The sequence below is a fragment of the Petromyzon marinus genome, chromosome 18, assembly GCF_048934315.1.
Source record: "Petromyzon marinus isolate PM22_M1 ecotype Great Lakes invasive population chromosome 18, UKy_Petmar_22M1.pri1.0, whole genome shotgun sequence".
Lineage (NCBI taxonomy): Eukaryota > Metazoa > Chordata > Hyperoartia > Petromyzontiformes > Petromyzontidae > Petromyzon > Petromyzon marinus.
In genome coordinates, this window is record NC_133684.1 from 5,229,499 (window position 1) to 5,256,218 (window position 26,720).

At 50.1% G+C, this 26,720-nt stretch overlaps 1 protein-coding gene across 4 annotated transcripts in view; it reads right to left on the reverse strand.

Moving 5' to 3' along the window:
- LOC116943605 (arf-GAP with Rho-GAP domain, ANK repeat and PH domain-containing protein 1-like) overlaps nucleotides 1-26,720 on the reverse strand; it is a 113,445-nt gene that overhangs the window by 65,807 nt on the left and 20,918 nt on the right. For all 4 annotated transcript variants that reach the window (XM_032956601.2, XM_076067825.1, XM_076067824.1 and 1 more), the window contains exons 2-3: nucleotides 23,234-24,730; nucleotides 22,526-22,619 (exon numbers count right to left, since the gene is read on the reverse strand). In XM_032956601.2, the coding sequence (XP_032812492.2) occupies nucleotides 22,526-22,619; nucleotides 23,234-24,647 (1,508 nt within the window). In that variant the 5' untranslated portion in view covers nucleotides 24,648-24,730. The remainder of the gene's footprint in view (nucleotides 1-22,525; nucleotides 22,620-23,233; nucleotides 24,731-26,720) is intronic.

Genomic DNA, 26,720 nt, shown 5'->3' on the forward strand with positions numbered 1-26,720 from the left:
GATTCCTCCAAGATAAAATCGCGTTCACTTTTAAACTTCCTGACATTTAAATATTGCATTGCGATTACGCATGGGCGCATGATGAAATGCAATGGTGCATTGGTGGCCTTAATCCAACAGTGCATAATCAATGCCTGATGATGATGATGATTTCATTTTTACAGTAATAACAAGTAGTGTATATATGATTGCCATATTGATCCACGTTCAGTTATTGTACTTTTGAGTATTACCTCAATATTTGAATTATCAGTGTAAACACAAGTATTTCACAGTCATCAATTGCAGATTCACTCACATCAGGCCAAACCACAGGCACAATCAAGGTGCATTACAGTCGACGATGACTTAAGTGGAGAAAATAATGTGGACAGACCACACACGCACAACCCACGACCCACATGAACACAGCAGCTCAAAAGCAACATTCGCCAGTGCACCACCAAGTGGGCAGTGATGTCACCACGGTGTTTGTGCCAGGCTAGGTGCACCTTCAGGTCCCGTGCGTGAAGTGTCAAAGGCTCGCTGGCAGGTCAGACGCGGGTGCCATGGGTTGACTGACTGTCTTGCAGATGCACCGCCTGTGCTCCCTACTGTACCAGCTTGCTGTGTTTCAGCTGCCCGGGGCTCGTTCTTGTGAGCGTCGCTCATCTGCCCTTCAGTCGTGGGTGGAGGGCGACTGCCTCCAACAGCAAAGTAGCATCCTTCACGAGACTCCTCCACAAAGGGCGATATAGACACCACTGGTACTAGTCACCGGCAAAGTCCACTCAACTCCACAGCTTTCTGTACTACATCAGTGAATCGCTTCTGTAACCCCTGCCACACCTATTTAGCCCCCTCTATCCAGCCAAACAGAAGCTCCTTGGTCATGCTGTGGCTAGGTATGCTGGCTACATGACCCAGCCAATGCAGCTCGCCTGCTGGAGGAGCTCACTGATGGGAATGTGTCCAGATCTTTCAAGCATCTGTGAGCTCTTCACACAATCCAATTTATGTAAACCCAGGATGGAATGTCGGCAGGCCAGCCTGAAATTTTTAAAACGGCGCAGATGGTAATTTAAAGGATTTCACAAGCAAAGAGAAGGGAGGGCATAATTGTGGCCGAGAAGACCCAGACCTTTGTATGGAGCGAATAGGCCAGGTAGCCCCCACATATCAGCTCATTCACAGGTCCAACGGTCAAACCAGCACACCATCAGTCCCAGCAGCAAACACATAGTCCATACACCCACACACATACCTGCCAACCCCTTATCCCTACCTTATTACAGACCAATTCAGACCTTATCGGTCACCCCGTGCCCTTATATATCTCAACGTTCATCCCATCACAACGGAGAAACACAAACAAATAAACGTTTTTTTTTGTTTTGCCCGTATTGAAACGACTGTACGTCGTGTGGCCCTGTGAACTCAATTTCCCTCTTCAAGAATTCGGAGTAAACCGAAATTCTCTCCGTATAGTCACAATCGAACGATGGGAGTCACTCCATGAGCACTTGGCCTGTCTATGTTCTTTCCGCCCCCTCTCGCCACACTACTGCCTCGTGCCAATAACCGGGAGGGCAGCTCCTGCGGGCGGATCCTGCCTCGGCAAAAACAGAATCGGGGAGTGGGGCGCCGTCTTTGTCGCGAGCACTCTAATTGCGTTCTAAATAAACACGGGCGCTAATAAACGCGGCTTCCTGGCGCAAACAGAGTAGGCCTTCCTCATGTTTCCGAATTAGAAAATTACCCGCAAATTACTCAGTTGAAATCTACGTAGCAATCATCGCCCCCGCCCTCCTCCCCCTTTCTGCGAAAAAAAAAACACCTGGCAGGACTCTCCTGAAAGAGTCCCCGAGACTCAGCGAGGCTTACCTGGGTAGACAACCACTAAAAATATACATCGGCTGTTTTGTACATCCACAATAAATAAAAACTATAGCAACTACACATAAATAATAATAAACGACTGGCTTAATCATCATCATCAGCAGCAGCAGCCTTGATATATCCACTGCTTAATTAAAGCCTACCCATGCCATGATAATAGAGTTTTCCCTTTTTTTCTGGCAACAAAACAGGTGTTAAAATGTTAAAACACCAAACCTAAACCTATTATCATGGCATGGGTAGGCTTTAAAAGGTTTCAGTTTGGTGTTAAAACACCAAACTGAAACCTTTTACAATGCTTGTGGTCAGAATGCAAAAAAAAAACATACTCTGATAATATATGCATTGTCCTTGCATTGTCCTTGAAACTACCCATACCGTCGCTATCTTTCATGGTCCTGCGAAGCAACCATCCACACCCAGCACTGGCACACGTGCTGATCTCATCGCCCCATCTCCGGCAGCGAAATTGACCCGAGAGGGTGACCCACCGTGGAGACGACATCTGCTCAGGTGCAGAATGTTGCATCGCACAGCCCACGAAGGATAGCAGTGGCTAGAGCATTGACGACCGCGATGACAAATGACGTTGGTACCAGGGCCGAGGCCGTTCCATGTTTTACTCTTGCGAACGATGGCAACGCGTTCAGGAGCTAATTGCCAATGTCGATGTCTGCTGGGCCACGACGAGATGGCTTCAGGAGAGAGTTCGTGTAGTTTGGCTGTTCCTACGTTGAAGGAGCACAGACTACAGTGGTTTACTGTATGGCCACGGTGGTGAGATGTTAACTACCTCGCCTGGTATACAGGAGTTCGTGGGCTCGATCCTGACCCTGACACCTGTATAATTGGAGCTTGCGTGTTCTCCCCGTGGCCGCATGGATTTTTCTCCGGGCCCTCCTGTTTTTCCCTCCACATTCAGAAACATGCGTTGACATGATTTGGGTGCAATACATTTCCACACGATACGCAACTTTGTTGAGCTATCATTTGAGGTCAGGTCGCTTCTGAAAAAGAGCCATAAAGCTCGGTGGGCCTTACCTGTTAAATTAAAAATAAAAAGTTTAGCTTATAGTTTTAGTTTAGGTTTGGTTGTCACCCAGATTCAAACCCAGGCCCCTGAGGGGTGCTGGCTCAGTGTCTCTGACTAGTGAACAACCCTGACCACCTCCTGCGTCCTCAACGTTTTTGTTACCGCCACCAGCCATCGTTGAGATCGCTGAGCAGAAGACACGACACGTGACGCGAGATTCAATGCAGATGTCCGTTTGCCAAGACACCAGTTAGCAATCAATATAAAGATACCTTTCCATTCTCTCAAAAACAACAAAACAAATATTTCCCCTCTAAATTAGCGTGAATGTGCTCCTCCGTCTCCGAGGCCTTTCGGCATAGGGAGTAAAGAAATAAATAAATCTGTGGAATTTCATGCTTAACATTTGGACGGCAAATGCCACAGCACCAACCAACCCCTTCCCATCACCACCGCCAGCTTACTCGCCACCCTCCCCTGCCCAACTCCACAGACCACAGCAACCATCGCGATCCATATGGATCCATTTCCTATGACATTATGCCGGTTAGAGTTTCATTTGCATATTTTATTACTAGAATAACAGTGTCATTTGTTACCGCTAACTTCACCAAACACGCACCGGCTAATCAGCGTGGTGAAGTATGGTCAAACAATTCCCGTGACCGACGAGGCGTGGAGAGTGCCTGCATCCAGCAGTGGACTGACCAAGGATTGGAAGTTATTGTTTTCCTACGACTCGCAAGAATATTTTTCAGGAAGCTCATGCTGGGCATATTTTGCAAATTCCTTTTTAGGTACGTGTGTGAAGGAAACTGTATTACCTGGAGGAAGAAGAAGAAGAAGAATAAAAAACTACCGAACAAGTGAGGATAACGTTCACAGATCCGCACAGATGAGTCATCAACCTGCTTGTATGTTGTTGAACTTCTTTCGCACCGTACGTAGCCAACCGTGGTAATCGGAGGTGCGGGCGGGGGGGACACCAACGCACATGAACTGTGCGATCAGCCAAAATCTGTGAAATACTGGACATCTGTGAAAAGGAGCTTTACAGGCTCATCGGATTCCTCAAATATAAATAAGTGTTTTGATTTTGAACATGGCCAGTCTGGTCAAAGTGGTTTACCACTCAACCAAGCATCCGGGGCCCGACTCTCCTCCATACGATTTACAGCTCCTCATCCATTGGTGAAAATTCCACATTCCTTTGGTGGGGAAAAATTATTCCGCGGCTAAACAGTTCCCGCTGAAACCCCGCCGCCAAAGTGCACGGATGTGTGTTGCATGCACGTTGAACTTCTTTCGCACCGTACGTAGGCAACCGTCCTAATCGGAGGTGCGAGGGTGCAGGACGAGCGGCCACGCACGTTATGGATCCCGGGGGGGGAGAGATGAAGGGGCAGAGTTGACCCCCTGACTGGGACTTGAACTCACGGGGCAACATTGCAATAGTCGGTCACACACGCGACCGTCAGCCACCCCCGGCTGATTTACAACACCCAGCGAGAGGGAGCCTCCCGCAAGCGCCGCGTTTCACTGAGTCCATTCATCCACGCATCGTGGCCATTCGCTAACCATTATCATTCCCGCTCACGGACGGGCAATCCTGCTCACGAGACTCTGCAGTTGCCTCGCCGATGCTTTCTGATCGCAGATATTAAATATAAAGAGCGCCGAGCGGTTGTGCGTGGGTTTGTGTGCCGCCGTATGAACCCCGGTGACTCAATTTCAATTGCCGAGCGACAGCTTTTAGCAGTGGCGAGTGACAATTATAATCTGAACCATTCCTGCCGCCCCCACACGCCCCGTCCGCGAACCCGCACTGACCGGTATGGCGAAGTAGCGCAAAACAATCCCTCCCTCCCCACCACTGATACACGGGGTGGGGAAACCCTCGACATCCATTGGTGGACTGAGAATGTATCGAATTTATTTTTATATTATTGAAGAGAAAAAAAACTTTTGGCCGGAGGAGCAATACAGTATTACTACCCACGCCGTCTTGGACCCTACCCCCAACATCCCAAACCTCCCATCCTCCACCAACTCTCTCCTCCACCCACTCTCTCCTCCAGCACAAATACAATTTCTCCAGACCACCGCCTGCCTGATGGAGAGAGAGAAAAAAAAGAGGAGAGTGGCCCCAGATGTCGGTTCAAGCCCAGCAATAAAAATGTTTTTCCAGTATATATTTTTCGTGTAGTTAAAAGTCGAACGGGGAAATTACTGTGCTTCTTCCCGTAAGCCGGGCATGGGGCGTCATCCATAACTCACAGCTGCCCTCTTTTTTTTTACGGGACCCTGTGTGCGACGTGTTTCCTAGCCTTCACGCACTCCTGTCGCAACCTGGGACCCCCGGCATTTCACATTTCACAGCGCTCACAGATGGAGCCTTTCATGCCGCCCGTTACTTTGGAACATCTGCCAGTCGTTACCGTGGGGCCGCCCGTCTGCGTGCCCGTGAGCAAGCGGGCGGTGCGGCCAGGATGGGGGCCCTTTGTGAGCGCGCGGCCGCGTCCAAAAGAAATAAATCTCGAATCGTAGTCGGCAGGTGCAGAGCATTTCACCGTTGTGAAGGGAGGGGGGGGGGGGCAGAGGATGACTGTCTCACGTTGTAGGGGTGCCGCGGTGGCGAGATATTAACTTGCTCGCCTGGTGTGCAGGAGGTCGTAGGTTCGAGCCCGACCCTGACGCCTGCTGCTGTATGTTTGGAGTTTTCGTGTCTCTCCTCTCCCTGTGGGCGCGTGGATTTTTCTCCGGGTCCTCTGGGTTTTCCCTCCACATTTATAAAGTTGCGTTTAGAATTTTCGGCTGCTATAAAACCTGCGCGTGATAAGCCGCTTCATTGAGCTATCATTTGTGGTCAGGTCGCTTCTAAAAATGAGCTGCGTAGCTCAGTGAGGCTTACCTGGTAAAATAAAAAAATACGAAAATAGCTGCTTTACAACTCCCCAATGTGGTTTTCAGGTAGTACCGCGTGTTGTTCGGAACGACGTCCGATGTTTCGCTGCTTGGGAGCTTCTCCAGGAAATCGAATTCCTTTGACAACAAGCTCCCAGCAGCATGCTGACAATACATGGCACGATCCGAAAACGCGTTGGATGAGCTCGGACAGAAGAATGCGCGCAGAGCCACCTCGCGATTTCCCCACAAAGTAGTACCGATTTATCGACCCACCACCACCGCCCCCCCCCCCCCCCACCAGGATTTGAACTACCTTCCGATTGCGAGTTGCACGCTCTCTACTGCTGAGCCACATGGCTGGATAACGTAAACTGATTCACCCTCCATTCCGAGCGATTTGATGAGTCATCCCAATTCGTCACATCACGACTCGGTTAAATGTTTTTTTCTTATGGAATGGTGGGTGACCATAACACGTCTTGTAGTTAACCGATTACAAGATATAAGAATCAAACGTTGGTCAACAACCTAAGGGGCCGTCCATAAACGACGTCACGTGCTTTGTGACGATTTTTGACCCCCCCCCCTCCTCGTCACACGGCGTCACAAAAAGTCAGACCCCCCCCCCTCAAATATGACGTCACAAAGCTCTGCCCCCCCCCCCCTTCCCTCCGTATTTAATGTGCCGCTGCACTCTGATGTTGTAGGAGAAAACATTTATTAAAAAGTCTATTTAATTAAGTAGAACGTGTTGTCTATATTTATTTAAAGTTGCACATTTTGATGTGACGTCACATTTCTCAACCCCCCCCCCCCTTGTCACACATCGTCACAAATGTCTGACCCCCCTAGGTGCGTGATGTCATTTATGGACGGCCCCTAAGGATAAAGGCACCATACAACGATCGATTTTACTCCACCGCTTCCTGGAGCTCATAACGTAGTACTTATTATACACATTGTAGGAGGCGTTAACAGCACGGTGTTATCAGAAGTAATTACTTTATTTCCAGACGCCGCCAATACCTCACACCGTATGTAAAATACACGCGGCCATACGGCGAAATGTCACAGGACATTCTCCACATTCTCTTTGGTTCTGTTCGGTAAAGTCACGTAAAAGTATAAACCATTGTTTATATTGTTTATAACTTTGTGCCATTGGGTCACATACCAATGGAACTCACCACGGGACTTACTAAGTAAACCGACGCAACCAGAAACCAGTTCCCTGATGAGAAACCTCAGCAACGACAGCAAAAAAAAGTTGAAGCCACACCTGGTAAAGAAGTTAATAAAAGGTTAAAGTTGCAGCCGTGTAATTGCCGTTCCCACCACTGCTGGTGGAAGGCCCTCCACTAGAGGGAGCTCTGCATGAGAGAGTTCCCTCTCGTGGGAAAAGTTGCCTTCGCTTCCAAGTTGGCGGATGTCTTGAACGAGGGTAAGAGTGCCCGCACTTTACCCCACCAATGACTATGTTCCCATTTATATCGTCGAGTGGTAGACAGATGTAGAACACCTTGTTGTATCCCAGGCTGTCTGCCATCCAGGGGCAGTTCTAGCCAGGCTCAACTGTGCTGAGCTTCCGATATTGCACAGCATCTGGCGCATTCAAGTTGATGTGGTCAAATGAGAATAATAATACAAAAAAATACACATTTTCGGAAAAAGACCCATCAACTCTCCATTTACATCGACCGCTGAAGGTTTACTCCCGGCGGAACCCATAACCGAGTTGGGAGCGCCGTGGCAAATTTTCGGCTTGTCCCAGCAGTTGCCGTGTCTCCGGCAACGCGTGCCGGAGAATTCGCCGGGGGCCTTCTGCAAGCCGAGCGAGCGAGCACACTGGCGGTGGAAGCGTCCACGGCGCCAAGCGGCCGATAGATATCGCGGCGTGCCAGGCAGCAGGAAATGAGGCGAAGAGGGAAACGGAGGGAACGCGGTGCGCCGTTCTCGCGCCCGCCTGCGTTCAGCCGGCCGAGCGAAGCCACCACCACCACCTCCTTCCTCCTCCTCCTCCTCCAGTGGCTCTGTGCCCCCTCGACCGAAACGACGCAAACCTCTTTACAGCATCCGAACCCCCAATCCACCCACCTCTGCCCCCCCCCCCTCCCCAAAATATGGGCCGTTTACAAGAGATGCTGCCATTGGCTAACGGTCAGCACACTGGACTCGCAATTCAGGCAGGTCGTGTGTGTGGTGGGAGTAAAGTGTGGGCGCTCCCACCTCTTACAAGATGGCTCGCTAGCGTGGAAGAGTAGGCCAAATGCTCCCTGGATAGGGTCTTACATTAGAGGTCCCTCGAGTGGAGGCCCGTCCGTCCGCAGTGGCGTGAGCAAGATATTGCAGGGCTGCGCCTTCACCCGTTTACCAGAGCGTGCCATTAATCACGTCCCGTCGATACGCATCACAACTTCCAGCCGCTTGTGGAGGCTTTCACTGGATGTCGTTGATTTGTGTCGGGTGTTTTTATGTTCATTGTGAGAAAGATCAGAAAAACAATTGACTGCTGGCAGCTTAGGGACAGTGGAGTGGCTTGGAATTGCTTTATATAATTGTATTGCTGTTGTTACGCTTGTTAACATAGGGAAAGTCTCAACTCGTTTTTTTTTCCTACCAAGGAAAGCTTGTCCGCAGTAGAGGACGATGCTGCTATGTGTAACTCCCAATTAATTAATTTGCAGGTCATTTTTTAACGTTCAGAAAACCGGGCAGAACCCAGAGGAAAACCCGTGCCCGACAAGGAGGACGACACAGAAACTCCACACAGAGAGATGCCCGAGTCAGGAATCTATCCCAGGCCCCTTCTTGCTGTCGGTTACCACTGCGCCAGCCTGCCGCACCATCGGGAGTATTTGTTGTTTGTCGTTGTTCTCTCGGGAAAGCGACACGGCCCACGCGTGACAGCGAAGCGGCAGCCCCCTTAGTTCAGCTCCATCACGAGGCCGATTTCCGGAGCCGCAGACAGAAGCTGCATTCATTGACAGCTGCGGTTAGGAGGCCGCTGTGTTGAAGCCATCGCCACACGGCAACAATGAATGCCCTTTGTTTGACCCGGCGAAAGCCTCGCCCGAGTCTCGAAGATCCTTTCGCTCTCTCTCCCGGCGCGGCAGTTTAAACATTGGCGCCAGCGTCTCTCGCTGCCTGTGTGTCTGTCTGTGTGTGTCTCCGTGTCTGTGTTTTGTCTCTCTCTCAAATTTAGTTCTACCTGATGACGATTGCTCGTGTTACAATCGAAACGTCGTATTCTATTATTTAATTTATTTTCTTTCTACGTGACATTTTACCGAAAGAACCAAAGAGTATAAAACGGGAGTTAACCGCATTCGATCGGGCAGGCCGTGTGCGTGGTGGGGTAAAGTGTGGGTACTCCCACCTCTTCCGTGACGTTCGGCCAACGTTGCAGAGTGGGCCAAAAACCCACGAAGGGCTCAACAGTTTCATCCAGTGGAGGCCCTGCTGCCAGCATGGGGATCTGGGACCAATTTTTTTAGCTTCTGCGGCCATCTGGAACGCTCTTCCGTCCAATATTAGGAAGCCACTGGAGCTAAGCACTTTTAAATCTGGATTGAAAACTCATTTCTTTAGAACTGCTTTTTGTGTTTGGCTTGTTGCCCTTCCCCCGCACCTCCGATTAGCACGGTTGGCTACGTACGGTTCCAAAAAAAGTTCAACATACATACTTACAATTAAATATCATTGAGTGTTGGCTTCATACCCCGGAGTACTCGGGAGAATGTCCAACGAGTGTACGAGGAGATAAAATACCTGTCAACCCCTTATCGGTGCCCAACCTTATTACAGACCAGTTCAGATCTTACTGGTCACCCCGTGCACCTTATAAATCTCAACGTTCATCCTACAAAGTCCCATCACAAGGGAGAAACACAAACAAAAATGTTTTGTTTGCACGTACTGAAACGGCTGGACGCCGTATAGACCTGAAAACTCGATTTCCCTGTACAAGACAACGGGTGGGTAAACCGTGTGGGTTGACGGCTATGCACTCCCGCACCTCCGCAGCTTCTTATAGAAACGCACCGGCTCCCCATCTACTACTACTACCGGTGTCTATTCAAGCTCCCTCCGCTGGTATTTCAATCTCTTGACGGCCTCGCCCCACCGTCACCTTGCTTCCTTCGTCTCGTTTCATGTCCCCCTCCCGCCCGCTACGCTCACAATCTCACACCCCCCCCCCTCTCCCTGTGCACATTCGCCGTTCCCGATCCTTTTCCCTACTTGCCCCCCCCCCCCCCCTTGCACTGGAACAAACTTCCCCTCCGCATGTCACCACTCCCTGCCGAGTTTCCGCTCCTCCCCCAAGACCCCCCCACCTCTTCTGCCTGGCCATGTCCCCTTCCCTCCATCCCCAGGCACCCCCGTAATCCGTTACCCACTAACAGTCCTTCCTATACCCCATGCTTATTCACCATATGCCTACTATAAATAATCACACATGAATGTCAACGCTCGTGACGTCACTCCACATTGACCAGTCCCCGCCATTAATATTCATGAGCAGGTGACGTCCTCCAAATGGACCCCCCCCCCCATTCATAACAATTAGCGGCTCACGTCACTCCACATGGGGGGGGGGTGAGGCACCTCCTCCCCCATCCTCGGCGTCAACTTACAGCCTACAAAGGCAGAACCCTCACGTCACGCGATCTCCGTAACGCTAATGAGACATCGAAGTAAAAAGGACGTCACGTTGAGCAAGGGATTATAACCTTTTCATGAAATAAATCTGTGTCACCGCGCCCTTACAAATTGCAGACGAATTAATGCAATGAATATCGCGTCGCGGTCTGCTTTTCGCTTGCAAGTTTCAGATTTACTGCAATACACCCGTCCTTGGACGGGCAAAAGGCTAGTCACTTATAGTTACCCTAATTGTACCACTTGTATCACCCTTGTAAAGCGCTATAGATAAAAGTGCTATATAAATATAAGATAAGAACCTCACTGGCAGTCATTCGCCTCCTCATCACTCTTCCATCACTGCTATTTATGGCTACACCCTCACCCTTGTACTTTGCTCTTTGGTTTCTCCGCCCATGTTGCGACTGACTGGTTCCCTCTCATCTGCACTCGTCACTTTTGGAATTCCCTCTCGTCATCTATTTTCCCCAAAGTCCTAAACAACCTGTTGCTCATTTCAAGATGCGCGTGAACTCTTGTCCCGTTACACCTCAGTCGGTTTATTCTGGGTAAAGCCCCTTTGAGTTGAGAAGCTCTTTTATAAATGGCAACTATTCAACGGTGCCGCTGTCTTTGCCGTTTTGGGCCCCTAGGCCCTTATCTCAGCAACCATGATTTAATATTTTTTTTTAAAAAACAACTTTCAGTTTGCAGGAAGCTTCCCTTTCGGCGCATTGCTATTCACCAGCGCCCTCTGCCTCTGAGTGGGAAAATCAACTACACCGCGTTCAAACTAAAACGTACACACACAAAAAAACGATGAATGGGGTGAGCAAAATAAACACCCGCCGCATTCTAAAATAAAAGACCGATAGATCGATCGATTCGTTCGTCACCAACACTGCCTCACAATAAAGACTCAAGTTTGTAGGCAATGACCAAACAAGGAATCTCGCAGTTTTCCCAGGACACCAAAATGTGTGAAGAGCGACGATCGGTGACCTCCCGACTGCCACAGTCATCGTCAGCAGTGGCCGTGAGCCATCCTCGCTTTTTTGCGTAAAAAAAAACAACAACAAAGTGAAGCTCAAAATGCAGTCGTTTCGGTAAGGGCTAAAAAGGGCATTTACAAAAAGATCATTTACTGAAATAGACTAAGTTGGCTGAAAAGCAGAAATCCTCCTTTCCTCTCAGTGTCAGCAACACAAAAAGCCTTTGTTTTTTTTTCTTTGCCGCGTTATCTTCATGGACCTTTTGAGGAGTATAATGATATCATCATCGTCACAACCATGATCTATCCACTGCTGGTCTAAGGCCTCCCTCCATTCCTGCACAGGGGCTGATCCCATGGCTCCATCTCCGTGGCGGCTGAAACCTCTCGGATGCGTTCTCTTTGGCCGCGATTCCATCACCAATCTTTTCCATCAGCCATCATCCCTTCAAGTGACGTATCCCGCCCAGACCCACCCTAATTTAACAGTTACCATGGTGTCTATAACTTGCATATGTTCTCGAATCCGTCTGTGTTCTTCTTCCTCTCTTTTCCCCCAAATATAAATCAGTCATTCTCTATGCACCTCACGAGATGTCAGCATACTCCGTTTCGCGTCCGTATGCGCCACGGTGATGATGCAAGTGGCAACGATTTGTAGTCACCACCGTCACATATTTGAGACCATTTCACACATCCAGCCAGATGGTTCAGCGGTTAGCGTTTGGCTCGCATTTGGAAAATACCGAGGTCAAATTCCAGTCAAGGGGCGTTGATTTAATCCTTCGTTTTTCCCGGGTCCAAAAAGGTTTTTGCCACTTTTTGGGAGGTCAACAGTTGTTCCACTACGGGTATATTGGCCCCCCACCATAGAAATACGGAATTTCCACCACTACCTTAGCACTGTAGATATAAAGCGGTCGGTGAAAATATTGGTTGGGGGAGGTGGGGGGTGGGGGTTGATATACAACATCTTATGGGGGCTGAAATGTTTTCATAAAAAATAAAACATCCTACTGATGTGGGACAACGTGAGCGCGCTGGGTTGCCGCTGTCAGAGCGCATGGTGGACCGGCGCGTCCGGCAGCAGCGGGTCCTCCCTTTGCGCCACTGCCCGCCACGTGCTCTGCCCGTGGCGACCTCGGCCCTCTCTCGTCGAGTCCGGCTTTGGCAGGGCTCTCGGTGGGGGCGGCGTTTGAACACTGGAGCTGGGGGGGGGGGGGATTTGGTTTGATGGGGGCTAAGATGGCCTGCCAGCCCGAGGCGCCCGCCAACTATGGCCGTGGACCGGAGACGGGGGACTGCTGGACGCTCATTTAACCCGCTTCTCATTCCGAGACGTCTGCAAGTTGCAGGGTGGGTCCCATTCGCCGCTGAATCTCGGAACGCGCAAGCGGCGAACGTTAAGCGAGTACAGATATATGGTACTGTACTCACCGCAGAGAAGTGTAGTGCTACGACCGCACTCTACGATAGCTGGCACCAAACTGGGCCACATGCCCTCCCACGCATTGGCCTTTTACTTTGGATTCAGAAATCACTTTGACTTTTCACTGCTTCAAAAGTTGCAGCCTGGTATTTCAAACCCACCATTGGGGCAGGTTTTCATGTTGAGCAATCATCAGGTATGTGAGGTGTACATTGGCATATTTAAATACGAATGGAGAAGGCTGCAGAATATGGAAAGGCAGATCGAGTGAGGTGGTAGGTCGCAGGCATTAAGCGTTTTGGAACACAGTTTTGGTTTCAACCTCTGCACTACATCCAAATCTCCAGTTCTAAAAAATCCCAAGAGCCTGGAGACAACTATATATATACGCTTGTTAAAGATGACATGAAATCCAATACGAAGCATAATATAAAAAAAACTGGGACAATTACTTGTGAAATAAGCAAGCAAAGATAAACCAACAGCTGAACATGATTGAGTTCAAGTTGAACGCGACATGAACCAGCAGAAGTCTGCTGTGCAAGTCTAAATAATGACGGCAAAACTGAGAGCGGGCACAGGATGATTAAAAAAACACAAACAAATCTGCAAACCGGTCCGTTTCAGGGGCCTTAGTTTGTAACGGGGCATTCGACTGTACAAAGAGACGTGGCTAAAGGGTCACGCAATGCACGTGCAACATCGATGCGAGTGTCCGCCACGTGCTCATCATCACCCCACGTGCAAGGCACGTGCGTTAATTGTGCCGGGAAGGTAGCGACCCAACGCGCTCCCGTTTCACGATCGTCTGAATTATCTTCCCCAAAGCCTCTAACTTCTCTGAGGTTAAGAGTTTGGGAACGCTTTTTTGTAAACTGCAGACGCGAAAAAAAAACATTCTGCGTAAGCTCTCGAGGGACAAACGCGGATCTGTGGCAGGGACTTAAACGCGTGACATTTTCACGGGGCAATTTATAGCAAACGCCAAGAGCCCTTGCTTGGCTGGGGAATGCCGGGGTCTCATCGATGCGTTTAAATGCACATCTGTCGCCACGTGGCCTCCTGTCCGTCTGCCAGTCTTGCGTCCCCCCCGCGGCCCCGGATATACCGCGCAGCCCAGCAGATCTTAAAATACAGCGTTCGCGTGATGCAACGGGAAGGGCGAGAGGAGGCCCTGATGTGTCCCCGAAGGAGGGGATGGGGGTGGCGGTGGCGGTGTGCTCTCGCGAGCGGCCGGTATGCGCGCGGCTATTCCCGGTTTCTGGCCCGCAGAGAGGCAAGAGGGCTCGGCTGAAGGCGGAGCAAAGCTCATTAATTTTTTCGGCTCCACTCCACACCAAAACCGTAGCGGGGTGACCTTGTGTAAAAGGTCAACGGTTAAACAAACCTCAAGACGAATGCTGAGCGCGAAACGGAATGAAGCGGCGACACAATCTGCCGCTGGCGAACGACACCGCCTGTTGGGCGTTCTGCTCTGGCTCTCACCCCCCGTGCCTGCAAGGGAAACGGCTGCGACGACACATCCTGCAGTTCGACTCATTTATGCACCAGAACATTTTTTGACTTGTCTGTAAAAAATGTACCACGGGGGGCAGGGGCGGGGTGGGGGGGGGGCTGAGCCTTTATCGGGGGGCCCAGCCCCTCCCTGTGCCCTAATCCTACGAGGCTGACTCGACATCCACACACGCCGCTTCCACAGCGAGACACCTCATATGCAGCACCCCGCTAATTCCTTCACGTACGCACCAACACATCAACAAATATGCGTCCTCATCAAGCCGTGACCTACCTGCCGCTGGATGGAAGAAAAAAAAGCCGTTGCCACCTCCTCTCAATCTCTCCAAGAGGCGTTTGGCAAGTCTGAGTCATCCATCAGCACTTGGCTTCCAAGTGCCTGCCTAGACCTTCGCATGCGAACCCCAGTATTTAGAGTACGAGTACACAACGATCATCCTCATCAGCAGCAGCCACGATCTAGTGGACGAGGTCCTTCTCCAAGCCATTGCCATCTCTCACTATCCGGCGACGCAAAAAATCCACAGAGCTCCCGATTAGCACGGTTGACGACGTACGGCGCAAAAGAAGTACAGCATACATACAGACGACCTTACAGCTCCACCTCCGCGGTGCAATACGGAGACGGAGCCGACAACCGGAATTTATTTTCTCGCACGCGTCCAGGTCACTCGCAGTCATCATCATCTGCGGACGCGGGGCGATTGAAACAAGAGTCGGCGCGCGGATTAACGGGGAGGCACACGCATTGACAGAGGGGAGTTTCCCCGCGCTCTGCTGGATGTGGTTTTGAGCGAAACGCGGGCGAGAACAGACCCACGCGTCCCCGGATCTGGGGTCAGCCGCACGCGTTGTGCGGGCGCGCGCGTCACCGGCACAGGGCAAGCGTCGTGGGGCGAGCGGTTGTCGCCGTTGGTGACTGTGGTCAGTGCCCTCCGACCTTGTTACAGCCCAATTCAAACCTGATTGGTCACCCCGTGCCCCTTATAAATCTCAACGTTCATCCTACAAAGTCCCATGGCAAGGGAGAAACACAAACAAATAGATTTCTTTTAGCTTTGCCCGTATTGAAACGGCTGTACGTCGTGTGGACCTGAAACACTTAATTTTCCCTGTACAAGAATACGGGTGGGTGGTAACCGTGTGGGTTTGACACGGTGTGCACATGCGTCACGGCCAGGGTGCTGTGCGCCACGCGGGTGCAGAGCATTTGGATTTGCGCAGAAGTGGTTTGCCGGCTATGTGAATGTGTGTGTGTCAATTGCTAACAATTTGAATTTAGCTCAATTTGTTCGCAAAATAAAAAAAAACGCAAATGTTCGCGTAACGAGCGGCAGGGGGCGCACGGGAGCCTGCAGTTGGTCTGTTGTGTGCATCGCGCCCTTTCAGATGCGCTTCTGCGGCCGTCTGGAACGCTCTTCCTTCCCATGTTAGAAAGCCACTGGAGCTACGCACTTTTAAATCTAAATTGAAAACGAATTCATTTAGAACGTTTTTTTTGTGTTTGTCGTGCGAAAGAAATTCAACGTACAGTACATGCAACTGCGTGAATGTGTGTGCCGACCGTGTGTGTGTGTGTGTCAACCGTGTGAATGTGTGTTAAATAACAACACCAGATGGGCAACAGTAGTAGCTGCAGCTGTTGCAAGTAGCAGAACTAGTTAGTAAGTAGTCGAATTTCCTGAATGTGGTCGGTGCTGTCAGCAGATAAGGCGCTCGTTGGCGGTGTGAAAACGCCGTGGGCGTCATACATTCAGCGCCCTGCGTGTACTCGCCAGGATATCTGACCCGGACGCAGTTGAGCGATTTGCAATGTCCTGTTTGTGCTGTGGTGGCCAGTGGGACAGGAAGGTGCTCTAACGTCCGAAGGCTTACGACAAGTAACCGAGGATGTGCTCGAGCGTGACAGCCGGCGAACCACGTGGAGCACGTCAGGTGGAAACGAAGCTGCATAACCTGAAATGAGCTCGGTTTTTTGATGGATGGGTACAGAGTGACATTAGTACTGGGTATAGGACCCCACCCACACCCCCCCCCCCCCCCCCCCAGCCTGCACTGACCGCACTTACAGCTCTGCACAGATGGGTTCATGAATCCACTCGCTATAATATTCCCTACCCTGGCTACCGAAGAGTCCTAATGCTTTGAGAGCCAAATATAAATCATTCACCAGCGGGCGTCCTCCAATCACTGGATTACAGGTGCTGTGTTTGTTATACATTCTCTACAGGGCGGTGTTCTTCATCGCTAGGTCCGCGCGGCCTTTAGTGCGGCCCCTGGTGGCCTTTAGTGCGGCCCCTGGTGGCCTTTAGTGCGCCCCCTGACGTGCGGACCCCGACAAGACACACAGAGTGACAACACCACCCCCATTATCTTCTTTGGTTCTTTCGGTAAAGTCACGTATAATGAGAATAAAATAATAAATTGATAAAATCAAATAACACAATAATATTCTCACGACGTTTCGGCCACAACACAAGCGGCCTTCATCAGGTGAAGGGACGAGACTGTCTGGTAGGACAGCGCTGGAGTGAAAGAGCCACGTTCAGATCACGACCTTTAAGTCGTGATCTGAACGTGAACCTTTAAGTCGTGATCTGAACGTGGCTCTTTCACTCCAGCGCTGTCCTACCAGACAGTCTCGTCCCTTCACCTGATGAAGGCCGCTTGTGTTGTGGTCGAAACGTCGTGAGAATATTATTGTGTTATTTTATTTTATCAATTTATTATTTTATTCTCATTCTACGTGACTTTACCGAAAGAACCAAAGAAGATGAATCATTGCAGTCACGAAAGCTTTAAATCGAAATTCACCCCCATCATCATTATCATCGTGCTGCTGTCAAACCCCAAATGGTTTCAAATGTGTGGCGGCCCTCACAACTGATGTCTCATCAGCAAAAGTCGGCCCCCTTTGAACATCATTGGTCGCGAAAGCCTACGTGTTAAACTGATCAGTGAAGAACACTGCTGTACATAGAGCTCGCCAGCCAGGTGGTTCAGCCACATGGTTTGGGCTTGACTCAGCCCATAAATCCCTCTCCGGTTGATAAAATGAATACCACTTTGTGGGGAAGTCCACAATGGTTTCCCGATGGATACATGTATCCCTGCCACGAATGTGAAATTGCCTGCTCTGGCTCAGGGCCGTAAGTGGGAGATAAGCATCACAATCTGTCGCTCATTTGATCACTTTCACCCTTTGATTATTCATACTACTGTGGCATGCAGTGAGTATGTGATGATGGATATGATTGATATGTGATAGCTGGTCTTCTTCTGGCACACTGGTACATTGCTTTTTTTAATTTTTAAGTTCGCTTTTCCAAAATACTCCCCAAGCCGCTCACACCCACCTCTTTAGTTCATCATTTTGATCGAGGTCTCACCATCATAATTGTCCTGTGTTTTCCAGTTGTGTCCTGCTGACATACAGCTCGAACAGTTTGGCAAACTTGAGGTGCAATGGATTTAGTTTGATCGTATTTATCTTGCCTTGCAGATGTCTTTGTGAAGTTATTCTCTCTCACGCAGAGGATGTCCACCCGTGGAGATGGAGCAATACATTCAATAAATTTGGCTCGTGTGCCATGTGCTAAGTAGATCGGTGCATCGTAGTACCATGAGAGGGGGCAACAACATGAGGCCTTCATCCAGCAGTGGATAGACCGTCGCTAATGATAGTGATTAATATAACAACAAAATTCAAGAATTACTCAACGGTAGCAGCTATACAAAAATAAAAAGAGATCACACCAACAGCCTCGTCATACAAACCAATAAAATCATTTCTGATTCAATCGCATTAATTGATCAAACCAAACAGTTCTCGTTGAAGCCTCCTGCTGCCAGGCCACCAAGATTATACGGCTTACCAAAAATACATGAAGTAAATACACCCCTTCGTCCCATCGTCTCTCCTATCAACTCCCCCACCTACAAACTGGCTCGTTTTCTGTCTGAAATCCTGTGGCCTTTCACTGGAAAAACCACCTCTGCGGTACAAAATTCTATTCACCTGGTATCGACAATCACGGGTATTTCCCTGTCCCCAGACGACCCATCTCCCGCACCGTCTACACAACAAAAACATGCTAATCCCCCAGTTACATGCTAATTTTCTGACTTTAACACCCTGCTGTTTCAACACTTTAACACAGCTATTTTTGATATGTAAACTCCTTTGTCAAGGCGCCCTGCTCCTCCCACCGAGCTTAAAAGAAGCTGCGAATCTTAGCAGCAGTCATTGAAGTGCTGTCGTCCCGACAGTTCTGTTCCTTCACCTGAAGAATGCCACTTGTGTTGTGGCCGAAACGTCGTGTTTTAATTGTTTTATTTTATTTTAATTTGTTTTTTACCTACGTGACTTTACCGAATAAAACCAAAGAGTATGTAGTTTCCTTATTCACCAAAGTGCCTGTACCTGACACCATCGCAATCATTGAAGACTTGGTTCATCAAGGACTAAACACTGAGGTACCCTGCCTGGTGAGACACTGCTTAACCAATACATACTTCACTTGGAACGGAACTTTCTACAAACAAACTGAGGGCACCCCAATGGGCTCCCCCCTATCTCCGGTTGTAGCCAACATTTTCATGGAGAAATTTGAGACTGACGCCATCCAGACTGCCACTCTGGGCCCAACGTTATGGAAGAGGTACGTGGATGACACTTTTGTCATCTGGCCACATGGCCGGCCTGCTCTAGACCAATTCCTCGACCACATCAATTCCATACACCCAGCCATCAGATTTACCATGGAAGTCGAAAAAGATGGCAAGCTACCTTTATTGGATGTCCTAATAAAAAAGTGACCTGATGGTTCAATGAGCCACTCTGTCTACAGGAACGCTACCCATACGGATGCTTACCTGAAACCGGATTCCCACCACCATCCATCCCAAAAGAATTCCCTCATCAAGACTTTGCACCATAGAGCCCAATGCATATCCGACCAGGAACACATAGCCAGTGAACTCAAGCATGTACACCAAGCTCTTAAGGCTAATGGTTACTCCGACTACACAATCCGCAAAGCTATCACTCCAACCATGAAGAAGGACCCTCTTGAGGAGCCTTTCAAAACCATCACTTTACCCTACATTGCGGGGATCACAAAAAAGATCTCCAAAATCTTGAATAAACACAAGATCCAGGTCCGATTCAACCCATTACATAAAATCCGTGATCTGGTTCCGTCTGTAAAAGATGTGATTCCGGACATACAGTACCCTGGCGTCTACAAACTAAGTTGCCTCTGTGGTAGTAGTTACTTTGGGGAAACCAAACGACATGTCTCGGACCGCATTCGTGAACACAAAGCGGACCTAAAACACGGTAGGACCAACACCTCGGTCGTGGCAGATCACTGTTATAATTCAGTAGGCTCACATGACATTGACTTCTCCAAGACAGAGGTTCTTTGCAAGCCATCTGGCTACCATGAAAGATTCGTTCATGAGGCTATCCACATATACAAACAGAGACAATTTCAACCGAGAAGATGGATTCTGGCTTAGCAATCATTGGAAGGATTTTATAAACCATTTCGGATCTTAATTGATTGTTCACGCTTACGGTGGCTTTCAGACCACATCCATTATTTTCGTCTCCCCCTTCCTCTTTTCCGAACATAGATGGACTCGTCCATCTGAATAACTGCCAGATCGCTCTCCTGGTGCTAACGTAAAAACAACCGCCACTTTTTTCAAAATTTCTTGCTGTGGTTTTCACACCTGATGATGATTGCTTGTGTTGCAGTCGAAACGTCGTTAGAATTGTATTGTTTTATATTTTTATTATTTTATTGTTTCCCTTCTACGTGACTTTACCGAAAGAACCAAGAATATAGTGATTCGATTGTACAGTGGATGACAAGTGAGAGTACTGCAGTTATAGATTTCCTATATTTCCCATCACTCGTCTATCAGAAGAACTTAGGGGAAATGAAAAACGGCAACTTACATATCATGGCAACGGGACGGTCAAGTAATTTTCCAAGTTTCGAGGCAATATATGTTCAAATACATGACTGGTATCAGCATGGAAACATTTTTAGGTTCCTAAACTGTTTTGTGGTCATTGGTGAATTTCTTTGGAGACCAGTGTAAATTTTTTTCCCACATAAGTTTCCATTTTTTTGTAAAACAAATAAAATGAACACATTATGAATTTTGAGGGATACTGACGCCTTTATATTGCTTTCTTTCTTCGTGACGGGTCCCGAATGTAAAATTTTATGATAAATTACTTTCTATAGCACCTACCAAAAAGTCCGTTTGAATCGGCAGACTGCTTATGATACCATTTTCACTGATTAACAAAGCGAAATTTGTTGTCAAAGAAACGATTTTCAATTTGTATTAAGCGGCATAATTATCTCTGAAATATCGGTGCGTGGTAAGGTGGGCGAGTTTGCTACTGTCTGAACTTTCAACGCTGGTCACTGTATGATGCATTTTCACCAAATTTTAGCCATCAAAATACCAGAGCTAAATTTAACGAATTTCTGAGTACGGAACCACAAGCCCACAGTTTCTGCAGGTGGGTGGCTCTTAAACTGGCGATGCTAAGATTTAAATGTTTTGTTGATGACTGTACAATTTGTGCATTTCACTAATTCACACATTTTAAAAAATGCATTATTACACCCAAACATATGTTCGCTACATTCATCGTGAAGACTGCTTTAACATAAATGAATAAATACATTTCACAAATTCTCAATCTAGCCATGAATGAAGTCCTCCCCACGCTGTGTCGGTAGCGGGGGTTCTCTGACCATACTTCACCATGCTGGTAAGTGCTGCATGGTGAAGGGAGTCATAACAAATTAAATGATTATAATTAAGTGGATGTGGTGGGGGGAGGGGGGGGCAGGACCAGTTGAGATATCACTCGCTGCTGATGTGACCCACAGCCGGGAATCAAACTCAGATTATTGGGACCATAGTGCAGTGCGCTAACCACTGTGCCACTGATCCAAAATACCGCCGTCGTGACTTTAAACTCAAAGGACATCACGTTGGAAAAAATACGTATTGTGGGCTGACGTTTCAGGCAGTAGCTCGTCTTCAGGCACTGTTTTAACAAACGTGTCTTTTTTGTAATTTCACGTGCTCGACCACTGCTGATGCAGTACCTTAATCGGTCTGTTCAAAAGAACGGTGTTCTATACAGCGTCACCGTTAGCCTTGATCAAACTCTCACTTCAACTCTCTATATATAAATATATCACGGTTAAAAGTTTTCTAAAGGAAGAACCTAAAATTGTACATTTTATTCCTGGCTGCGGGAAAAAAAAAAAAGTGAATGCAGGAAACAACTCCCATCCTTCGTTCCCCCCAAATCTGCCTCTGATTCGAGTGACGTCAATAACGGCACAACTTTGCGCGCGAGTCGAAACTATCTGTTCATACGTTGTATGTGTACGTATGTTGAACTTCTTTTGCACCGTACGGAGCCAACCGTGCTAATTGGATATGTGGGGGAAGGACAACAAACTAAATATAAAAAAGCAGTTCTGTAAGAAATTCGGTTTCAACCTAGATGATTTCAAAGTGGACGGTTCCAGTGGCTTCCTAATATCGTAAGAGCGTTCCAGACGGCCACAGAAGTGCATCTGAAAGCGCGCGATGCGGTGACCGCCGCCTTTGTTCGACGGCGAGGCAAAAGCCGCTGCTGCGAGGATGACCGGAGTTCGTGTGATATTCATTCGGCCACGTCCGAACGAGGACTTGAAAATATTCCCGTGGCAGGAATTGACCGGCATTAAGGTGGAAAAAATATAAACGAACGCGTTGCTTGTGTCACAGCGTGTTCAACAAGCTTCGTCGCTACACCGCTTCACGCATGGGTCTCATCAACTGATGGCAAGGAGTGCGCAAAACCTCCGAGTTGTTGATCCCCGGCTCTCGTTTTCGTCCCACATATCTCGGGACTCCGCAGGTCCTCCTACATCAAACCTGCATTTCAATGCCGTCGTAAGCCCCGAACTTGTACTACGCTGTAACGTCGATCGGGTGCGAAGGGTGCGCTGCAAAACTCGATCGATGATGATCAATGAAAGCGCGATTAGCATTTCAAGAGGCGCGCGGTGGGAAACACGGAGATGAGCGGAAGACTCACCGACAGTAGAACGCCTCCTGCAGCGCCGGTTTGTGTGACGGCGAAACAGGCATCAACTTCTCGGGCTGAGTCGGGTTTCTTTTGACGGAGACACCTGTGAGTGACGGAGACACGGGGGGCGGGGGTGGTCTCAGTACAAAATCATCGCGTGCTACAGGGGCGGGCGCCGACGACAGCGTGGTGTGCGCAGCCCTTTGTCGAACCACAGCAAGTGTTGGCACGCGGTTGGAACCGTCGGACCGACGTTGGCCCGAACGTTCCACGTTTACTGGCAAGGCCTCCCGCATGCCACGTTGATCATGAGATTTACTGAGTCACCCCCTAGCATTCGTAAAGCAGTTTTGCAAAAAAGGTAAAAGGTGCAGCCCTGCAATTTCTTGCTCACGCCACTGCCGGCTGAAAGGGTATTCACTAAAAAGTGGCTCTATAGAGAGCCCCTCTGGAGGGTACATTGGCCGCGCCGGGAGATTGAATCAAGCTGGTGACCTCTGGATTTCAAGTCCAGTGTGCTAACCATTATACCACGGCCGCTTCCTTAAAAGCAATCAAGCAGTATCAGACTTAAAAGGGCCCAACGAGAGTGGTCGCGTAACTTTGTTCCAACCGAAACCTGAATAGGCTTAAATGCAGATGCATCGAAGAGCCGTAGATCGGGAGCGGTTGTGCAGAACAGGAAGGGAAAGCGCGAGCGCTCCTCGCGAGACTCACGTTGCGCCGTCTTCATCCCTGGCTTCTTCCTCCTCGGCTGCGGCACGGGCCGCTGCACTGGCGCCGAGCTGGCGCCGTCATCCGCCTTCAACGGCGACGGCTCGCGCTGCGACCCCGCGGTGCGAGGCGAGGTCGCGGCGCGGGCGACCGTCTCCGTTTGCGTGGCTGCGTCCGTGGTGACCGCCGGCTGCGCTTCCTTTTCCACGGCGATGTCCATCCTGTCGTAGAAGCAGATGCCCTCCGTCACCTTGCTCCTCCAGCCCCGCCAACTCTCGTGCGAACGGCACTCGGACCGTGAGCCGTTGAGGCAAGCCGAGGATTGGCGCAGCGCCGGGCCGTTGTGCCCCGCCGGCACGGGGCCCTGCGGTCCGCTCTTCGCCTGGAGGTTCCCGTCACGCGTGCGCCTCCCGTCGCCCTGCGTGGCCCTGCGGCCGAAATCGACGGGAGCGGCGGGGCATCTGTCGGCGGGGCCGGCCTCCCACCCGACCTTCCCGGAAGGCCGGAGTTCGGGGCTTCTGGCACGCGGCTGGCGGCTCGGGACTTTGACAGGCGGCAACAAAGTGGCGGGCGATCCGACCTCCGGCGAGTGCTGACCATTGGGCCTGTGTGAGTGAAACAGTTGGCGAGGTGTCGGAAGCGGTGGCCTCTGAGAGATGTTCATGTAATTGCGGCTCAACTTTGCACCAGCCAGCGCGGCGCCCTTGTTGGAATTTGCTGGTGGACACAAGTAGCCCTTGCCGCACGAGTCCAGCTTGCTGGTCCCAACGCGAGAGTTGGCATTCTGCTCCGCTACGGTAATCCAGAAATTTCTGGCAGCTCGACTTACAGAGGGTCCCACACCTTGCCTCTCCCTACCCAAATCGCAACATCGGTCCAACTCATCGCAGCTTGAGGAACTGGTCAAAGACGGACGGCCGAATCCTCCGTCGCTCAGATTCCCGTACACCAGGTTGTCGAGCGACGACTGCTTTTTGCCGGCCAGATTGCTCCTCGTTAAGTACGGGGGTTCGCTCTGAGCGACGCCGCCCACCGCCGCGCGGTACGCGTGCTTGCCATCCCACAGGTTCGCCCCCAGCTCCACCACCTCCGTGTATTCCGGCTCGACGGTGTTGAGGGGCCCGTCGGCGCTCCCCGAGTGACGGGCCTTCGGGGAGCGCCGCCTCTGCTCGTCTCCAATCCCGGGCGCGTCGTCGTCGAGTTGCCGGAACACCATGGCCGCCTTGCAGAAGCGCGCGCGGTTGAGGATGCGCTTGCGGTGGCCCGAGAGGCCCACGCCCAGAGCCTGCAGCGCCGCATTGTCCAAGCTGACCAGGTCGGTGGGGCAGCGGTAACCGTGGGCGATGAGCGGAGCCGCGTACTGGCTCAGGCTGATGGCCTCCAGCCAGGCCACCAAGGGGGCCTCAGCATCCGTCATCGCGCGCCTCCCTGTCACCTGGCCCTCGGCGGCGGGCGGTGTGATGCAACGTCACATCACAGGTGCATCCTCACGAGCGCTTCCTGTTGGGGAATATATTTTTTTAAATCGCGATGTCCCCCCCCCCCACCGCCTCTCTCAGTATGGTACGATGGTAAACCAAAACAGCAAAGGTCTGTCTACATTTAATAATACTGTTTCAGCTGTAAAAGCTTGCACATTCAACCCCGTGGAGTGTACACGAACAAGCCGTTAACTTGGATATACTCCTCACATCGATGCCCTCTATTTGTAAATTTCGTCGTCAGTTAGCTCGTGTGTTTTTGTTGTTGTTGGTATTTAAGCGATGACCCCCTCGCACAGGCGGAAAGGTTTAGCGGTAACAATGCGGAGCGTTTGCACATTGCCCAGCGCGTGCTTTGGTTTGTGCCAAAGCCACGAAGCTAATGCGGTGTGCTCTTCACAACAGCGACACGAGTTGCAGTCGTGCAAATGTGAGTCATCGGGGGCCACCGATAGATATTCCTCTGGCAGACATTCCAAGTCACGCTTCTTGGAAAAGGACGTGCATTTCACCGCGTGTGACTCACAGCTTCGCGCTTTCTGTAAAAAACGACGAGTCCATAAAGCCACGCATTCATTCATTCCTTCGCCCTGTTGTATTTTCGACAAACGTGAGCGTAAACTTAGACCGCTTATTGGATCTATCATCGTTGCTTATTCTGGCTGCTTGCTATGTTTGAATTAGAATTGAAGTGGTGAACATGCAAACAAATGCAGATTTGATTCCTTGCAAAAGGATTATCTTTGGTGTTTGAACATCTTAACGCCTGTTTTGTTGCCAGAAAGGCTAAAACCTATTCTTATATTTTCATACTTTGATACTGGAAAAAAACTTCCACGTTATTAATAATAATATACAGACATTTGCCAATGTGCTATTGGATGAAAGCCTCGCTGTGTCGATAACGGGAGTTATACTTCACTACACTGGTCAGGATGGGTTGGTGGTGACCCACGACCAGTTCAGCTATAACTTCGCCACTGGTGTGGGCTGAGGCCAGGAAGCAAACTCAGGTGGCTGGGTACACGGTGCGGTTCGCTGACCTCTGCATCAATAGGCTTGGCACGTGGTAAAATTAGCGTTGCCAGGGCAAACTGCGGAACGGCAAAAGCAATGCCAGGGGAGGTGACCCACTCCCATAGCTTCCTGGAGCAAAGCCAAAGCAGGTTCGAGCTGCCGGGAACTTACGCTGGGCACAGAGGGAGTGACGGCAGCTAGGGAGGAGAAACATCCACCCCCACAGATTTCGTAGGTCATGGCCAATTTTTTTTAGTTTGTTTTTCCGAACCCGTGCCGGTAACAGAAGCACCCAGCCAACACAGCGCATTTGTGAGGTCGTTTTTTTTCTTAATCTCTTTTCGGCGTGAACCGCGGTGTTAAGCACGAAGGCGGCCGCAATCGAACCCCGCTGGCAAGATGAGAGTCGCGCCCAGAAGGGCATCACGCACGCATCATTCAAGGATGCCGGGTCTCGTGAGTGGCGGAATGGGTCTCAGGCAGCACGTGACGCAAGATTTACCGGTCTGCGCGACTGCTAACGGGTAAATATCACTTGTGCATTGCTGTGCCAGCAGCAACGGAGTCAACGACAACAACAAGAATGTTTGCGGGACAGTTTGCATGAGAGGACTGGTTGCGTGTGATTTGTGTGCGCTATAGACGTGCGCACCTACACGACCGTGTAGCGGTTAGCGCTGCGCTATGAACCCGGACCACCCGAGTTCGATTCCAGCTCACGGCCAACACCAGTGAGGATCATCTGAACCGGCCCTGAGCATCCCCTAGGTCGACTCAGCCTCAAATGAGTACCTGGTGTGGTGTATAAACTTCGCCACTGGGGAGACAAAGGCGGTCGGGCGCGGTGCTGGCCACCCACCCCCTCGTGTGGCGTGCCAGCCTTCATAGGTGCTCGCTAACAGCACTTGCCAATACAGTCAGTTAAAGGCTATATGGGTGATCTTTGTCTTTGTTATGCATGCATAGTAAGGAGCACAGGTGGTGCATCTGCC